We start from the raw sequence: 17,666 nt of genomic DNA on the forward strand, positions 1-17,666 counted from the left end.
AGTACTCAACAAAGTTATATCAGGCTTTTCACCCATGTCTCTTGTATATATTATACCCTGGAACCTAAATTAAAATATTCATAGCTCACTGGAGAGAAATGAAAAATTGATTAACTTAGGTATTTGGGGAAAATGTGTAATCAAAGAAATGAGAAAGATGCAGTCTGGCCTGGGAATGAATTGCTGAGAGGTGAGAGTAAGGAGGAGGTGCCCGAAGCATAACTCCCATGACACACTGTGGTGACACTTCTAACTGCACTGTTTGCTTTCTCATATAGAAGGATTTTAGTAAAAGGAAAAAAAAAATTAAAAGTAAGTGGAAATTAGGAGTAGGAGTGAAGATTGTTTTCTTATGGCCTTTTTTATCCAAATTGACTTTTATTAAACAATTTCCAAGTAGTTTTTTATATATATATATTTGTCCTAAAATTTTTGATTTTCTGTTGTTTTACCAGTTGGTGTGTAGATGCATATATGCTGTGTTTACTTTATACTAATGTAAATATAGAATCTATTTTTTCATGAGAAGGGTTAGAGAATCTCTAAGTTCTGGAAATGTAATGGCTGTGCTTTAATGGGAAAAAATTTAAAAGAAGAAATGATACTTCAGATTATTCTGCTGAAATGATATTTTTAAATTTTCTGCTATTTGAGGATCATTGTCCCCTGGGGTACTGAAATGGTGTTGCTGTTTGAAACCCCAAAGCATAAAAAAAAAAGCTCTGTCATGCATGTGTACCTCATATGCAGAAGATACACAGAATGCCTCTTTCACAGTTTTAGACCCCACGACTTTAAAGCACAAAGGGTGAGCTCATTAGACATCCACGAAGTTTCTACTGATTTGTGGCTCCTTAAAAATGTAGCAGAAATTTGTTGTATATTAAGAATTCTTCTGATTCAGACAATAATGTGGCTGCTTATATGTTTGTTTGGGTTTTTTTGATATATATCAGTAAGTTCTTTAATACTGCTCAGTCAACTTCTCAAGGATTCCTTAAAGTGCACAACCTCACAAAAGTAAAAAATTGAGTCACAGAATGACTAAAGGAGATTGGCTTTGAAGTGAGAGGATGCTTAATGTTTTACTTAAAAATGATCCAGTGTGTTAAGCACCATCTGCCTTTTATTTCTGAATGTTTTTCTGATATCCTTTGCAGCAGAGGTGGTCTCCAGGACTTTCAGCAGTTGAATACACCATCGAGTTTTGAGCATCACTGTGCTGACCAAACAGAATAAATGCCCTAGACCTATTTTTAAGCTCAGGGAAAGAAATGCTGAGAATTCACGATGACTGGAAAATTCTGCTGCAGTGTCTGACTAAATTCATTATTTAAATGTGCTTTGAATACCCTTGCCTGTCCATCCTGTTTCTTTGCTTGAGCTTGTCCCTTGACCAGACATGATAGAAATTGAGTTGTCAATTTTCTGCCCAGCATGTTAACCTAAACTGCTGGTAGCCAAACTGTTGTAGGGGCAAAGCAGCTTAACCACCGCAACTAAAATCAACTTTTAAGATTTTGAGTGAGTATCTTTAGCCAGTTTGCTGTATGAAACGTTTTCTGGATGACCACCTCCAGAATGATCCCTCTTGGAGTTTTCATACTTGTATAACTACTGCTATATATATGTATAACTATTAAAAAAACATTAAAGAATTCTCAGATGTAAATATACTTAATGGCAAGATTGAACATCTTGATTTTCTTCCATTCATTCTCACTGTGTTTATTGCTATTCCAAAGGCATAAAACTGGTAACTGGAACATTGAGAGTTCCTTATTATAATCTCCAATACCTTCTACAGCAGGAACATTAGCAGAATGGTACTCTCCTTCTGTTTGGTGATTACAGCTTTTCTGTTTCATGTTATCCATATGCTATGATGGTAGTTTTATGACAAAGTAAATAGAGGTTTATGTATCTGTTCTTCCATGAATCTGCCATTTACCTGTTTGTTTTGTTATCTTCAGATGCCTCACAGTTGTGAATTGACCTGATTTATAGGCCTGGACAGGCTGTCTAAATCACATGCTGAGGGCAAGTAAAGATAAACCGAGTTGCCCAAACTGACTGACACTAATGAATAGTTATAATATTTTTTTTTTAGCTAAGAGTGTTTAAAAATAAAGAGGAGAGAGAGAGAGACAGATCTGCAAAGAGGTTGTTTTTTTCCTTATAAAAGCTTCTCTTCTTCATTGGGAGAAATGTGATATGAAGATGACTTGAAGAAGTTTAAGTTATTTAGGAAATTAACTGTTGAAAGAGTTAAAATTCCCATTATACAATTCTTTGTGAAGTAGTACAAGGTGCAGATGTAGGAAAGAGGTAGAAAAAGTAAGTAAAGGAGCATCGGAGGAATAGATGACAGCTGAGTTCTATTGAAAAAAAAAAAAATTGTCCAAGCTCAATTGAGCCTGATCCAGGGGACTCAAAGGTAGTATGTCAGGAACATAAAACATGGTAAGAAAGCAAAGATTTTCAACACTGAAGTTTCTGCCTTTTCAGTTTCCAAGAAAAAGAAAATGGAAACAGACCAATGGCAAAAAACCCGTAATGGTTAAAAACATACCATACATTTGTCCCCCTCAAATCCCTAGCACTTATTAACTTAGGAAAAAAATAAAAAAGAAAACCAAAAAGGCAACAATTAGGTGATCACAGATTTTAATGGCAGGCAAAATGACAATTACTCTCTTCCTGAAGAAAAAAATTCATTTCTTTAAATTCCAGTTACATAAGAATATGGGTAATTAGATTATTGAAGAACTCTGTGACTCTGTAGAAAGTGGGCACTAGAAAATATCTATGAAATATGATTCTCATTCATAGAACTTTCTGAACTACTGAACACCCACAGAGCAAAATTAGCTGCAGATTGGTCTTTCTGTATAATGGAAATAATAGAAAATAGGACTAGAGCGAAGTGCGAGTGTCTACCTCATCTAACCTCAGTGCTCAGACAGATGAATGATATCTGAAACTTTCTGGTAGACTAGCACAGCCCATAAAATGTGATAAATGTGTTTTGGGGACTTGGGGTTTTTGTTTTTTATTTTCTCTCGCAGTAGTACAGAAGGGTGTGTTTCTAACTGTATGCAAAAATCTGTGTTCTTATAACATCTAATACCACAGCAGTGCACTCAGTTTCGTTTCTGTGTGTATTTATGTCACCATAAACCAAAACAACATTAGAATTTAAATTCCGTTGTGCTGCAAAAGTTGTTTCAGGGCATAAAGAATTCAGTTAAATAACTTTTTTCACCAGGTGTTCCTTGTGGCAGGATTTGGAAAATTCTGTGTGTTTCTGTGACACCTATTCAGTCGCAGAGGGTACGGGAGGAAAACAACACCCATCTCTGCTTTTTGCAATTTAAAGGAACATTTCTGCGATGAAGGGAACATCCACGACAGAAGAATCTACTTGCAGCGTGTGTTTCTGCTACGTGTGACACGTGTATTTGTCCTTAAATGTATTCAGAGAGACAGAAATGTTCTGCATTGTATCTGTATCTGTATTCAACATATGGAGCATTCGTCTGTATCTGAGAAGAAAAAAACAAAAAAAAAAAATCCACACAGCAAAAGCAGTAGAGCAATGGAGGCTGACGCCAGTCTTCAGCTTTACGTTTTTATTCTCACACACGTTAGAGGTTACCCTGCCCTCACCTTCGGGTCATTTCTCTGGGCTTTACGGCTCAGGAGCTCAGAGCTGGGAGGCAGAAAGCGAGCCGGAGCAGATACGGGCTCCCGGGCACAGACGGAGGGCAGGGCATGCGGTGGAGAGACGGGGACCCCGCGCCCCCGCCCGCGGCCCCTCCGCACCCCGCGCCCCGCCCGGGGCAGAGCGCGCCCGTCCCGCCGCCGCCCTGCCTCCGCCTGGGGTCCCGGCGTGTCCTGCCGAGTCCCGACCTCTGGGTGCTGTAAACGGAGCCTGTTCTGTGCTAGGCGTTGAGGAAGGATACCTAGTGGAAAAATCAACAGGGAAAAGTGCATCGTAAGAGAAATGTCTCTTAGGAACGCTCGCTTTCTTGAAACCGCAGCGGGTGGCTTGTAGCAAGCGCTCTTCAGAAGTAATAGGGAGTCTCGCCTGGTCGGGTATCATTTTTTTGCGCATCTATGAAAGACTCTGTCAAGTGGCTTTCCCGTTATCTTCCTCCATCTCTCACGCACACAGACTTCCCTTTTTGTTTCTTCCCCTCTTTTTCCTGCTACCCGTGCCCGATGCAATACTCCTACCCATGGCCAGGGTTATATCCCCGCCGTGCCCCATGTCACGCATTCCCTGCCCATCCCCGGTTTAACATCCCTGCCCGTCACCAGTGTGCGGTTCTTTCCCTTGCTGTAAGGAAAGGCTCTACAGATGAAAGACAAAGGGCGTCAACCGCACGAGGACGGCGGCGCGGTCGCTTCCCACCCCTAGCCCCGCGCCGGGGGACGAGCACCTGCGGAAACTTTTTTTTTTAAATAATAATAATAATAATAAAATCCCAGGATAGTTCCCCTTCGGGAAGAGCCGTGCCGGGCGCGCCTCGCGGCCGTGGGTGCGGGGGTTCGCTGCGCGCCCCGCGGGGCTCCGCGTGCGTCAGGCGGAGAGTGGCGTCAGCGGCGGCGGGCGCGGAGCGCGGGAGGGGGCAGCGGGAGGGGGCAGCGGGAGGAGGGGGGAAGAGGGAGGGAGCTTCTTCAGGAGGCGATGTCGACACCGCCGTGACATCACCCCGCGGCTTATATAGTTGGGCAAGGGTCTGGGTCCCCCGTCTGGTGCCTGCAGCCGCCCGTCAGCACGCGTGCGGAGGGCGAGGAGCGGCGGGGGTCTGTCTGTCTCTGTCTCTCTGTCTCTGTCTCTCTCTCCGTCTCTCCCTAGGATTTATGGACTTTACTTTCTAGAGGGCGGCGCGGCAAGGATGAGAGTCCAGCTGGTGTGCGTGGTGCTGCTGGCCCTGGCCTCCTGCAGCCTCTGCTCAGGTAAGTCCCCGCCGCCGCCTGCGCCGGGCGCGCCCCGCGCCGCCCGGCCCGGAGCCCCTCGGACCGCTCGGCGCTGAGTCGCTCCCGGAGCCGGGACCTAAAGGAAGGAAGTGAAGTCGCTTCGGGCTCTGCCGGCTGTGTCCATTAGGTGCCCGGGAGCTGGCTCTGATAACGGGCTCTGGCCAGCATCATATTTTTATATCACTTCCCTAACTTTCTCCCTTCGTAGAAGCCATTCCTCCTCACAGCATCCATACCACGGCAATTAGTGTAGACTAGTCATTGGAAATACAAATCAGTGCAGACCATCTGCTCGGTTGTGCTATGGTTCATTGAATATGATGTATTTCCAAATTATGATACAAATTGTAATTTCTGCAACTCATATGAATAGCTGCTGCAATACAAATCAACATGAATATGCATGACCTTTGGTCACTGTTTAGAGAGAGAAATATAACTTATTATCTGGAGAAAAAGTTGCTAACAACCAGTCTAAAATTATGACCAAAAAATACTGAAGCACAGGTAGATCACACAGTAAGAAGGGTAATGTAAATGTATTTATTCTCCAAGAGCAGCTGCTTTAGAAAGTTCAAAAGGAGGACCATATATTAAAATGCATTGCCTGCTTCTTTGGAAGATGACACATCTTAAGCATCTGCTATTTATGCTCTAAGTTTATGACAAAATAGAGTTATGGTGATGGTTAAACAGGTGTACCCACACAGACATGAAGCAGAATAGTCTGCAAAATCCAGTCTTAACTAACTTGAAAACTACTTTGATTTTTAACTCCACTAAATTTAATGGGTAAATTTACAAGCAGCTTCATTTTTCAACTTTAACATTCAGGAGGACTCAGAATTCCTAATTCTCACTTTAGATGAATGTTTCCAATTTGTATTCCCCTGCAGGAGAAAAAATGTAAACCACATAATACCTGCATTTTATTACAGTTTAAAGGTAATTGTTCTCTATATTATAGAGAACTCATGATCTTAGTGAAAAAGCTTAACATTTTTTTTCTCTCCATGTAATTTTTAAGCTTTTCAAACAAATTCCTGACTAGTATTTTCAGTGAAGCAGTTTCAAATTCAACTCTTCACAGAGCCTGAATGAAAGCCCACTAAAGTAAAACATTTAAGCAGGAATTAAAATAGGTTTTTAAAAAAAAATCCCAGAAGCCAAATTGTAGGTGGAACTAACATGATGGTTTATTTGCTTGAAAATTTGAAATTATTTTTAAATGAGAAATGCCACAGAGAAGCTTATGTGAAGGGGCCCAAATAATTTGTAACTACTATGGACAGTTATGTCATAAAGAAAATGATTGTTAAATTTTCTTTTGAAAATATTTGCCCTCAGGCAAAAGTGTATACCTGTAGAATGTAATTGTTCCGTAAAATGTGAATATATGAATAGAAACTATTTTTCTTGTCCATAGAATCAAGAATACCTCAAACTATGTGAATTTCTCCCTGATTTTAGCAGTAATGTGTAACTAGGCTTTTTATACATTGCTCTCTGAGAGTCTGTTCTTTTTATGCTTTTGCTCCTCTTCCATCTCTTTTCACTCCTGAATTACCTGAACATGCTTCCTTCTCTCCCTCCAAGCCTTGCTTTATTCTTCACTCAAGGAATCTTGACTCTTAAATAATGTCCTCTAGATTTATGCTTTCAATTCAAATGCTTCTTAATGCCTTCCTTTCTACCTTTCATGTCTGCAGCTATCTTCCAGCCTCAATGCGTGGAAGCTATCTTCCATCCTTTATAGAAACTAAATCCAGATGCTAACCAGGCACAAGTCCTTTTATTTTTCTCAGCTGGTGTGATCCAGGACAACTCAAATTATGATGCTGTCATTGTGTGTGTGGTCACCTGCTCACAGGAGATGCTGTCATTGGTAGAAATTCAGCTGAGGTGATCTTGTGCTGCCAGCAGGACTTTGGCTAGTGGTAAAGCTGATAAAACTGACAGCCATTACTGCTGAAAGGGCTGAAAAGCTTCAGGTTGGAAAATAGTTGCTAGGGACTTGCTGACTGGTCTACAACTAGTCCTATTTAATGTGAAATTTGTAAACTTTAAATAGGACTGGATGTAGATCAGCATTACAGCAAGTCAAATGCAATAGCTCCAATGATAAAAATAATGAATGAATGTACTGTGCTGGTAATGCAGAGCTGAACAGGAGCATCCCTACAGAGGAAGGAGATATGTGTAACACACACAAGTTTTTCATGACCTAAATAATAGGCATGAGAACCAGTGCAATAATACAAAATGCAGTGGCTTAGGAAATAATAGAAATTCCTGTTAAAAGCTGCTTTTTAACCAAAGCACAGCTGTTGGAAATCTGAGGAATAAAAGACTTTATCTTGTTATCTAACCTGATTTTTGTGGTTTTTCAGGCACAAAAGACAAACAAAACCAAAAAAACCATGTAAGAGAGCTACTCACTGTAGCTAATGGTAAGCATTAAGGTGGTTAAGTACTGAGGCTTCTGAACCAAACTGTACTATGCTGTTCTCTCTTGGGAACACATCAAGGACAGAGGAGGGCTGCTCTGATGAGTTGGGAAATACAAGACTATTACAAGGAAGGAGAATAGATGACAGTCCAATAAATCTGGGCATAGCCTTTCAATTAAGCATTTATGGGATTTCCAGGACAATGGTTTTTGACCAAAAAGACACAGTGATCTTGCACATGTTTGCTAATCCTGTTGCACAAAAACACACAAAAACACTAAGCTGGGAAGAGAGGTGATCCCTCACAGTAAATACATGATAGGTAAATATCACAAATAGAAAGGTGTCATTTACAGTGTAGGAATTTATTTGCAAACCATGGATACATTTGTAATTGGAAATAAATTAGACTTGAAATCAGAAGCGAGTAAGCATTGATAGGTTAGAAGAATTTCCTAAAGAAGAGGCAAAGTGACAGTAGTGGTGAGATTTATAAAGATTGAACATGATTGGTTTTGTAATGGGTGGCTTCTGTGCTGACAGAAACCTGTGACACATTGGCACATGCTTTTGGTCCCTTACAGTCTCATGTTCTGTGAAAGGTAGGGACATAACATGGTGATGATCCCTGAAATGAAGGCACAGGCAGAACCTATTCACAGATTCAGTGGTAGGGTCTTACATGCCCACAGCACTGATTATTTTAAAGAAAGTGAGATATGACCTATATGAATATGGAATATATTTTGGTTTATTATGGTTTGAAATACTAGTATATTGTTTGGTTTCAGACTGTTGGTATTCCAGGAAAGGTAAAAGCTATGTGGAACTCTATTTCACCTAAAGACTTATCTGATTCCTTACTTTTTTTCCTTTGAGCTGTGATTGCTGCTATCACGGCACCAGATCTTCATTGTGATTCTCATCTTCATCTTGTGATGCTGTGTGTAGAAATGTGTGTTTTCTCTTTCTACAGCAATTTTTACCCTATTTACCAAATCACAGGTCTTGCAAGTCTACTGAGCTGGCAAAGGTCAATTAAGTCAGTAAAGAAAATCCCTAAACTTCCAGTCAGAATACTTTCTTTTTCTATATACATTGTCAAGAGCTTGTATCATAAACTGATAGGTCAATTCCCTCATATCAGTAAAATTACCCTTAATTTAAGAATAATCAATACTATTGATTATTAATCAAGTAATCATAACTGTCATTTACCTAAATAATTACTACCTAAATAAATATTTGAAAATAAATATTCAAATTTTTCTTCCAAAGTAAGCAAACATGACAAATATTTATTATGAAAATAATGAAGAATATTAAAGTAGTTTTTTTATTCTGAAAGAATTGTAGTTAATGAGCCTTTCTGCTATGAAACTAAGATAAATGAACAGTTTCATTCACTTCAATAAGCTTGATCATGCTTCAAAAAGGTACTGAGTATTTCTTTTAACATAATATTGCTGCTAACTGAAGAATCCTCACAGTCCCTTTAGGTCACTGCTGGTTGTGTTTGTGTGTTTATTTTTTAAAATTCATTTAAATATCTAAGTTCTTTGTACTGAATTGAAATGTCCATGATTTATGATCAAATAATAAACATATGTTTCTGGTTTATTCCCAGATTCAGAAGAGGAAATGAAAGCATTAGAAGCAGATTTATTGACCAATATGTACACATCAAAGGTAATTATTTTTCTTCCTTTACCTGACAGGGAGGGAGCAAATGAATTCTCATTACAAACCCAAAAGTCTTTGCACAAAGTAATAACCTATGGTCTAGACAGAGAAGTTCAGTGTTAGGTTTTACTTTGGTGCAAGATTTTCTCCAGTTCAAAGGAAATTTAAAGGTGTTGATGTGGCACACTAAATGTGTTCCTCAGTTTTAACACTGGTACTTTCATTAAACTGTCAAAACTATGTTACGTACAGAGATGTAAATTTATATGAGGAAACGTGTTTCCAATAAGATTATGCCCGATGAAAGCTATGCTAACCTTGAGTCAAATCTATAAGTGCTATTTTTATGCAGAACTCTTCCTATGTGCATATAAAATTAAGACAGTCATAAAGCAAAAATTGTTAATACATATGCCTATTTTGGTTTAGGCTTTTAATCATAGTGCTAGTACAGGAACATGGGGACATGACTGTGAAAATACTGACTTGGTAAATGGCATTTCCTTGACAAGTTTCCGGACTGTGAATAATGGTTATGTTATTTAATATGAATAGATAAAAATTCAGTTAGAACCTCATATTGACAAAGTGAAGCAGCAAGTATTGCACATATGTTGGACAGGCTGATAGACACTTTCTCAACACTATTATCTTCCATAAATTATCTAAGAAATATATATGTCTGATATATCTTCAGCAATATATTAAAGAACAAATTCTGAAACCAGTACTATGGGTTTAAGAATGAATATTTTAATTCATTATTCAAAAAAAGTTTAAGTGGTACTTAAATGTAATGGAAAATAAAATCAGAAATAAAAAAATTTCTCCCCCAAAATACAAATTTTCATAAACCAATGACTAGTTGAAGGTTAAGGACAAAATCTGCCAGGAAGACTTCTGCATATACTGTATTTACATGTATGTGACCTTTTCCACGGGATTATTGGATAGACTAGAAGAAGTATGAGGCCAGAAAATGCATTTTCTTTATCTGTCTGGCAGTCCTTAGATTTCAGTGTTCTTTACTGGCATGATAGTTAACCTTAGATTACAAATAAACCTGTTTTCTGCTCACCTCTGTAAGGTACAGAAAGATTTAGTAACTACTCTTTCTCTGAGACATATTTAAATGTAGGAGGCTGAAAAAAATAGGGTTTTTTTCTGTGTGGCAAAGCATAGTATGCCCTGGAAGAAAACCCTGCAGCTATTGGTATTTCTGCTACTGACTTTATTGGATCTGTGAACATAACTTCCATCTTTTCCTCCCTCTCACCACAGAACACAAGCTCAGGTAACTCCAAATTCACAAATATATTGCACCAGTTAATAATGTCATGATGTTTGCCATAATGCTCTTATGTTGTTTTGTGTCATGTAGCTTGCTATTCAGCATCCTTATGGTATTTACCACGAGTCAACTGACACTTGAAGCTGACAGAAGCAGTAGATTCATGTTATAGACACTGCTTTAATTCTGCACTATACTGTCTTAAATCACCATCTAGAGTTCATTAGTTGAATATATGTTGTCTCTTGACATCAAAGTAAGACATGGTGGAAACACAAAACTGTGCATCAACTCTTCTGCAAGAGTCATATCACTATTCCATTCATTACTGAAATTATTTTTTTTCTGTTGTCCCCTGCTAGATTTTAACCCTCATTACAACAAATTATGGTTCTGGTGTGATAGACAGATTTGAAGATGGTATGTGTAATACCTGTGTTGTGCCTGAGATCTGGTTCCATTTGAGGGCAATTACTGTTAAATTGCATTAATTGTATTTGACACTGACTTGGTAATCAGCAAAGGAAATCCAAATAATTTACACAGCATTAAGAAGGGAAAAAAAGTACTGTTTATGAAACCTGAGATCTTAAAGTGCAGAAAAATGGATTATCACTTGTAGGTTTAAGTATTTGATAGAAAAAAATCTACCTAAGTAGGCACTTGTGAACTATAGTATCAAGACTACAGCTAGGGTTTAAGCACACATCTTTTGCAACATTCAGTAGTCTATCCAGTATTATGGGAAGAATTGCTGTATGCCTTTAACTTCACAGACAGCTGTCCAGTGCCTTCTGGCCCTTTTCAAGTTGCTCTTTAAAGTCACCTCTATGCTGGATCACTCTCCATCCTTAAAGAAGTATGTTCATGCTTATTGCAACCTGTCTTCAACACTTAATACAGTTTGTCACCCTTCCCTGCTGTTGCATCTCAATGAGGATACAAGGATCAAACAACCCTTAAAATGCTTTATCTGTCTTTTTTTCTAAGATAAAATCCAAAAAGCCATTTGGAAGATCTGGTAAAACAACAAAACCTGACTTGTCAAAAATACATGGACAGTTATCTCCTGTCTCTCTTTTGTTTTAAATAGAAAAATCTATTCATGTCAAAGAGATAACTCTGTTTCCAGCTTCCTAAATGTTTGCCTGAAATCACTAGTTTCATGAAGAATGTTTTGAACTCAAAAAAGATCGAGACTATGTTAGTTAGAGGAAAAGAGAAAGTAAAACAAAAGTATTCCTTGGAGAATATATCATCCCCAGACTCCACCTTTGGATCCCACCCAACATTAATTTTCTGAAGTCATGGACCCCCTGAGCTTTTCATTGCTGTAGGGTGCCTATTTATGACTGTATTTGCCCAGAGAGTTTAGCCTCATTGTCAGAGGAGCTGCCTAGGACAAGGAGGTACCTACAGCTACCTAGGAGTTACTGACTTCCTGACTCAGTCATTACATAAAAATTAATTAAATTTACAGGCATTAATATACACCATGGAAGTAGTTTTGCTTTAACAAAACTCAATGCTATATCTGATTAAAGACAGAGAGTATTTTTATTATTTCTATGGTTACAATCTGAACAAAATTCAACTACTATTATGGGAAGGAATTGTAGAGATCCTACACTAAAAGGTCCATAGCTTGGGATTTTTACTTTGTTATAACTTTGCTTTTTATCTGCTTTTACTAAATAAAGACAAAAATATAAAAAACAGATAACTTTTTTCCTGAAGAAAAATAGCATTTGGGATGTATGAACTATAACAAAAGAAGTATCTTAAGCAAACTATCAGGGATATCATTCAACTAGACACAAAAATATAATATAAATTATAACTTGGGAATCTCTTTTGTCTTGCATAGGACAAGCCTGTTGTCAAAGAAGGAAATAAGCTTATTTCATTTTCTTAGATGATCTTAATTTCTCTTTCAAGATACATAAAGTGTGAGAAATTATATATCCGATTCTTATTTCACAAAGAAGTTCAACAGTGGAAATACAAACATCATATTAACTTCAGCATTAGTACCTTTTAAATTCTAGTTCATACTGCAGTGTCTTTTGTTCCTTCAGATCATTCCCAGATATTTTTCAAGTCACTCTTAAAAAAATTAGTTCCATCTTGGCAGATAAAGATTCCTTGTTCTATTGTATAGGTGTTTTCCAAAATATGTGTTGAGCTACTCTAGTTGACATTGCTTAGACCTGTATGGAAAATATATAAATATATAAAATACAAAAATATATCATATATAGTATAAAATATATTAAATATTTTAAATTGACCTGAACATTTGGATTATCATAATCTTACACTGTTTTTTTACAGACCTTTAGGATAACGGCCTCAGATATTTTTCATAACCTAAAAAGCAAAGCAATCTGATTTTAATGCTTGCTGTAATAGTGGAGCAGAAAAATAACATGACTGCTCTGTTCAGTGACTGGACACGACCTGGAAAACTCCATGTTCAGTTAGAAAACCTCAAAATTCACTCTGGACTGAATTGTTGATGGGAGCAGTGTAAGTCAGAAGCAGGTGTACCGAAGTAAAAATACTTTGAGGGGATATATGCGTGCTATTAATAGGAATGAGACTCCTGTAACAAAAAAAGTTTGTTAGAAGCTTGCAGACAGCACTGCAAAATTGTTTTCTCCTAACTTCATAAGTAGGAGCTAAGACAATTTTCACCTAAGGAAGTCTGCTATTTAAGTATTTTACTAATGCACAGAGGAAAGTTCCTTTATGCATAGATGTGCATCAGGTTGACATAAGTAGTAACTTTAGATCAAAAAGATTCTATAAATTACACAAGGCATGACAAATTTCCCTATCTTTTACTCTTCTCTTCTGTTTCCATCCACTGCAGTATTTTTTGTTCTTACTTAAGAAGCCTCACTCACTCATGTAGCACTGCCTATGGATTTTATGCTCCATTGCGATTTAGCTGTTGCAGTGATAGCTCACATTTCTTTTGTATACCCAGGAGAGGAAAGTGAACTGGGGAAGCCTCCTCATTTGTCATGGAAAGCTCCATATTTTTATATTTCAAAAATACATTAAAACAGACCAAAGAACATTTTGAAATTGCGTTGGACATTTGGTCTTTTTCCTAGTTTAACTTCTGTTAGTAAAATCAGATATTCTGCACGGAGATTAATTATATTTTGAAACTGTCACATCTTTTCAAATAATTTCATAGACTAACTAGGGCACTTAGTTGGGACAACAGATGAGCTCAAAGTAAATGATGCAGAACCAATTACAAGCTTCCAAATAAGGTTTCAGATTTGTTTTTCTTAGACTCAAAACAAAGTAATCTTATTTTTTCCACACGCTGTCAGGAATCTGAGAATGCACTGCAGTTTCATTAAAGGACTAAATTATTCTGATTTTGAAAGGCATGCATGTATCAGATGTATATTGGAGTAATGATCGTGGCCAGAAGGAAATGTTTTGTAACTAATGCTAAGAGTGATGCCAACTTTTCTTGTTTCTGCCTCATTTCTCTCAATATTCTTTCTTTTCCCTTAAAAATTAGTAAAGTGTGATGAATATACAAAAATCTTGCAAATCTTTGCACCTTTGTTAGGAAGGTCCTCTAAAGAAACAGATTATGTGATGTTGCATCCACACTCTCAATAAATGCTCTCAATTATGTGTGAAAGACAATGTCTGTGTTAGTGTAATACCTATATTTAACTTCCTACACCCAGGAAAAGAAGCAACTACACTTCAGTTCATAGGTAAGGTCTAATCCTAGTGTGCACAGCAAGGAAATCCTTCTCAGGAATAAATAGGAATTTGCTTTTTGGTTCTTGATTGGAGATTTCTATGTCACCAGTTCTAGTTTAAGGAAACTAATTTCTGTACTCAGCACTAAAAGGAAATACAGTGCAGAAGAAATAATTAATAGTGGAGAATGAAGAAAATGGCAAAATCATGAAAAGCAGTAAATGGCGGAGGAATTAAGTTTTAAACTTACTTTTTTCCTATTGATAATCAAAATGGAAGAAGACTACTGCCACCACTGCTTGGAAAAACAATACCAGTAGAAAACTAAAAGTCATGGTTATCAGCATTTCTTTAAAATGGTTTAAAAGCTCATACATAATGCAAGATACTGGAATGAGCAAAATTTGAGACATGGTAAAATTTCCTTATTTCTTTCTGTAACATCTCTGGACAGGTTCATTATGGACCACCTACATACAGTTGGTCTCAGTTTTTCAGTCCAGTTACCAAATTAGGAATACTTTGTTTTCACAGCTATGTTTTATCTCTGCTCCATCTTCCTAAGCCTGTAGACCTTCAATTAACATCTCCCAGGCTCTTCACTTACCAGCATCCAAAACTCCTGGGGCTTATAGATTCTGTAACTTCAGACCCAGACTCGTCAGACAGCTTGTCCTGAAGTAGGGACTCCATTCCTTTTTTCAGGGAATTTTTAAATGACTGGTATTTGTTCTGAACTAGGGAGGAGCGTCTAGTTAACCACAGGCATCCAGCTTGGATTCCTGAACTGGGAATTTATCCAGTGGGTTTGAATCATTATCCTTATTTACACCTGTAATTTATATTATATTCATTCTCATCTGTGTTTTTTGTTTACACCTGTGCAGAATGACTATGAAATGCTGCCATTCTGGTTTGGTAGAAGTTTAGTCTTTTCATCATGTATATCTACCTGGGGGGCAAGGCTGCAAGGAAGCAGACTTGGCGTATGTAATAAATGAGTTGTCCTAAGTTCAGCACTCTAATTAATGTCTAAAAGTTGACCAGATGAAAAGCACTTCAGAAACATAAACTTGTTTCTAACAAAATGTTTGAATGTAGCACATGATTACAAAAAACCCAAACCACTTTAAATTGTGGGTGTTTTTATTTTCAGATTAACAGAGCAAAACTTCCTTACTGGAAAATGACCCTGCTAAATGTCTGCAATCTTGTCAACAACATAAACAACCAAATGGGGGAAACAGTAGAGGTAGATGAGGAGGATCTGGTTCCAGGAAGACAGTTCCCTGCTGCTCTGGATGGCTTCAGTTTGGAAGCAATGCTGACAGTGTATCAACTCCAAAAAGTTTGCCACAGCAGAGCCTTCCAGCATTGGGAGGTAAAACAGTCACAAATGCATGTTTTTACTACTATTAAAGTCTGAGGGTCTGTAATGATGTTGTAAAAATCCATATCCATGTAACCCCCATCACATTGTTGGAGCTTTCCTTCCCTTTTTTATATTCTGTAATACCTCTAATATGCCACTACCTAATAGTTGTGAATTAGTGAAGTTTATGATGACCTGAGTGTAAGTTTCTTACAATGACCCATGGATAAATGAGAATTTTTCTTAACTACATACTTTCTCCACTTTTTGTAGCCATTCCAGGTAACAAAACAAACACATGAAAGTCATCACTATGCCAGAACACATAATTAATATCTGCTTAACAGCGATGAAGTTACTACAGATCTATTGAAGCATAAATAAATGTAGTCAGTGTTTCTGTTTTAAGACCCTAAGGCAAACTGGATTCAAAATGCAGGGATACATGCCCATGTGTACATATCATTTACTAGGCACTCTGGTTCTCTTACCATTGCTAGGAAACTGGCAGCAAGGTAACTCCTGCTTTTTTTTCCCATATACCTAAAGAGGGCCCTGGTAGTTGACATTGTGCTTTTATGAAGATTGCTGCTCTTAAATTGTTTATAGGCCATTTGTGATGTTTATTTTACTACAGCAATTACAGTGATTACAGAGAAGCATACTAGGCACAATCCACTTGCATTGTTAGATATTACACTAAAAGCTGCTTTGTGTGGTGAAAAAAGATGTCTCAGTATCACTACCCACTATCCAGTAAACCAAATTTCTTCATCTGTCTCAGGTTCCTGCACAGTTTGGCTGAATCCAGATCCTCTTTCTAGTTTGGTGGGGGTTTTATTTGCTGAGTCATAACACTGTATATATGGTCTTATTCACAATCCTCATATTAGCTGGGATGGTCCATGCAAAGGACTGCAATGTCTTTGAGAACCACAGTTTTCTGAAGATTCTCTTAATCTGTGCATTTTTTACTGTAAAGGAGCTACCATAGAACCAAATATGCAATAACCCATATGTCTTAATCACAGTTCCCTGCTTTGCAGGAAGTTGTAGATTAAAATATTTCTCAAAAGATGAAACCAGCAAGCAGTGCATGTAGGTGTTTAACCTAAATGTGTGATAGCAGAGTGATAGTCATTAGGAAGCTTTCAGCCAATTTGAGTTTTAGTCCAAAGAGGATATACCAATTTTCCTCTCTGATCAAAACCAATTATCTAATTTGTTTCAGTGGAATTTAAATATCACTTCTGTAGGCCTCAGCTCATCTTTAGCCTGATTTTAGGTTTGTGTCTTGAGTTTGTTTTTTTTTGTTTTTTATTGATTCTGCAGCTAATATAGTAAAGATTTTTCTTGGTGGCAGATATTAAAATAATATTTTATAACCATTTTGAGGAGTTTTTAATCTTCATTACAAAAAAAAGTTGATAACAGTGTGTCTCTTCTTGCATCCTACAGTTACTTCAGCAAGACGCTTTTGATCTAGAGAATACAAGCCAAGAAAAGGAAATCATGAAGAGAAAAAATCCCTATATTCTGAAACGGCAGCTACATGTCAACAAGGCTAGAAGACCATACATACTCAAGAGAAGTTCATATTACTGATGCAGCAGAAGAAAACAATGTATATTTAGTTTATAGGTAACTGTGCGTTATGGTTATCTTATCGAAATCTAAAATCATACTTGTGTGAAAATATACTATGGAAAATCAAGATGATAACATAGCTGTGTCTTTTTTGCAATTGCTGTTTCTTGATTGTGAATTTTTCCTACTTGAGATTAATTGGACTAATACATTTGCGAATAAAACTAGTTTTTAAGCATGATGTATTGTACAAAACTGGGATTTCAACATGCTTTCAAACAATCTTGTAGTCTTTTTGAATTTTATAAAGCACACTGACATAACACCAAGTATATTGATACTGTCCATAAATCCTGCTGAGAATCTTACAATTTCTTAATGGGACACCTCGAACATGTAAATGTTTGCAAATTTTTTGAATAACATAGGAGTAAGAACTGCCAGAGTATTTTATGTTTTGGCCAGTTTAATTTATTAGGGAATGGGTCTAAGGAAGAAAGGGAATGATATCAATCAACTATTAAATGGCAGTTTCAAAATGAATGTTTTAAATTGC

The 17,666-nt window shown here is 37.4% G+C and overlaps 1 protein-coding gene and 1 long non-coding RNA gene across 2 annotated transcripts; one reads left to right on the forward strand and one right to left on the reverse strand.

The window, feature by feature from the left end:
• Window positions 1–2,650: 2,650 nt before the first annotated feature.
• LOC120411920 lies at window positions 2,651–14,840 on the reverse strand. The gene is made up of 2 exons (XR_005604509.1): window positions 14,759–14,840; window positions 2,651–3,965 (listed from the first exon to the last, which is right to left on the reverse strand). It is a non-coding gene; the product is annotated as an uncharacterized LOC120411920 (long non-coding RNA).
• NTS (neurotensin) lies at window positions 4,739–17,393 on the forward strand. Its single transcript, XM_010413776.4, has 4 exons — window positions 4,739–4,965; window positions 9,064–9,125; window positions 15,308–15,532; window positions 16,982–17,393. The coding sequence occupies exons 1-4, from the start codon at window positions 4,905–4,907 to the stop codon at window positions 17,126–17,128; spliced, it is 495 nt and encodes a 164-aa protein (XP_010412078.4). The 5' UTR covers window positions 4,739–4,904; the 3' UTR covers window positions 17,129–17,393.
• Window positions 17,394–17,666: the final 273 nt, after the last annotated feature.

Source organism: Corvus cornix, chromosome 1A (genome assembly GCF_000738735.6).
Source record: "Corvus cornix cornix isolate S_Up_H32 chromosome 1A, ASM73873v5, whole genome shotgun sequence".
Taxonomy (NCBI): domain Eukaryota; kingdom Metazoa; phylum Chordata; class Aves; order Passeriformes; family Corvidae; genus Corvus; species Corvus cornix.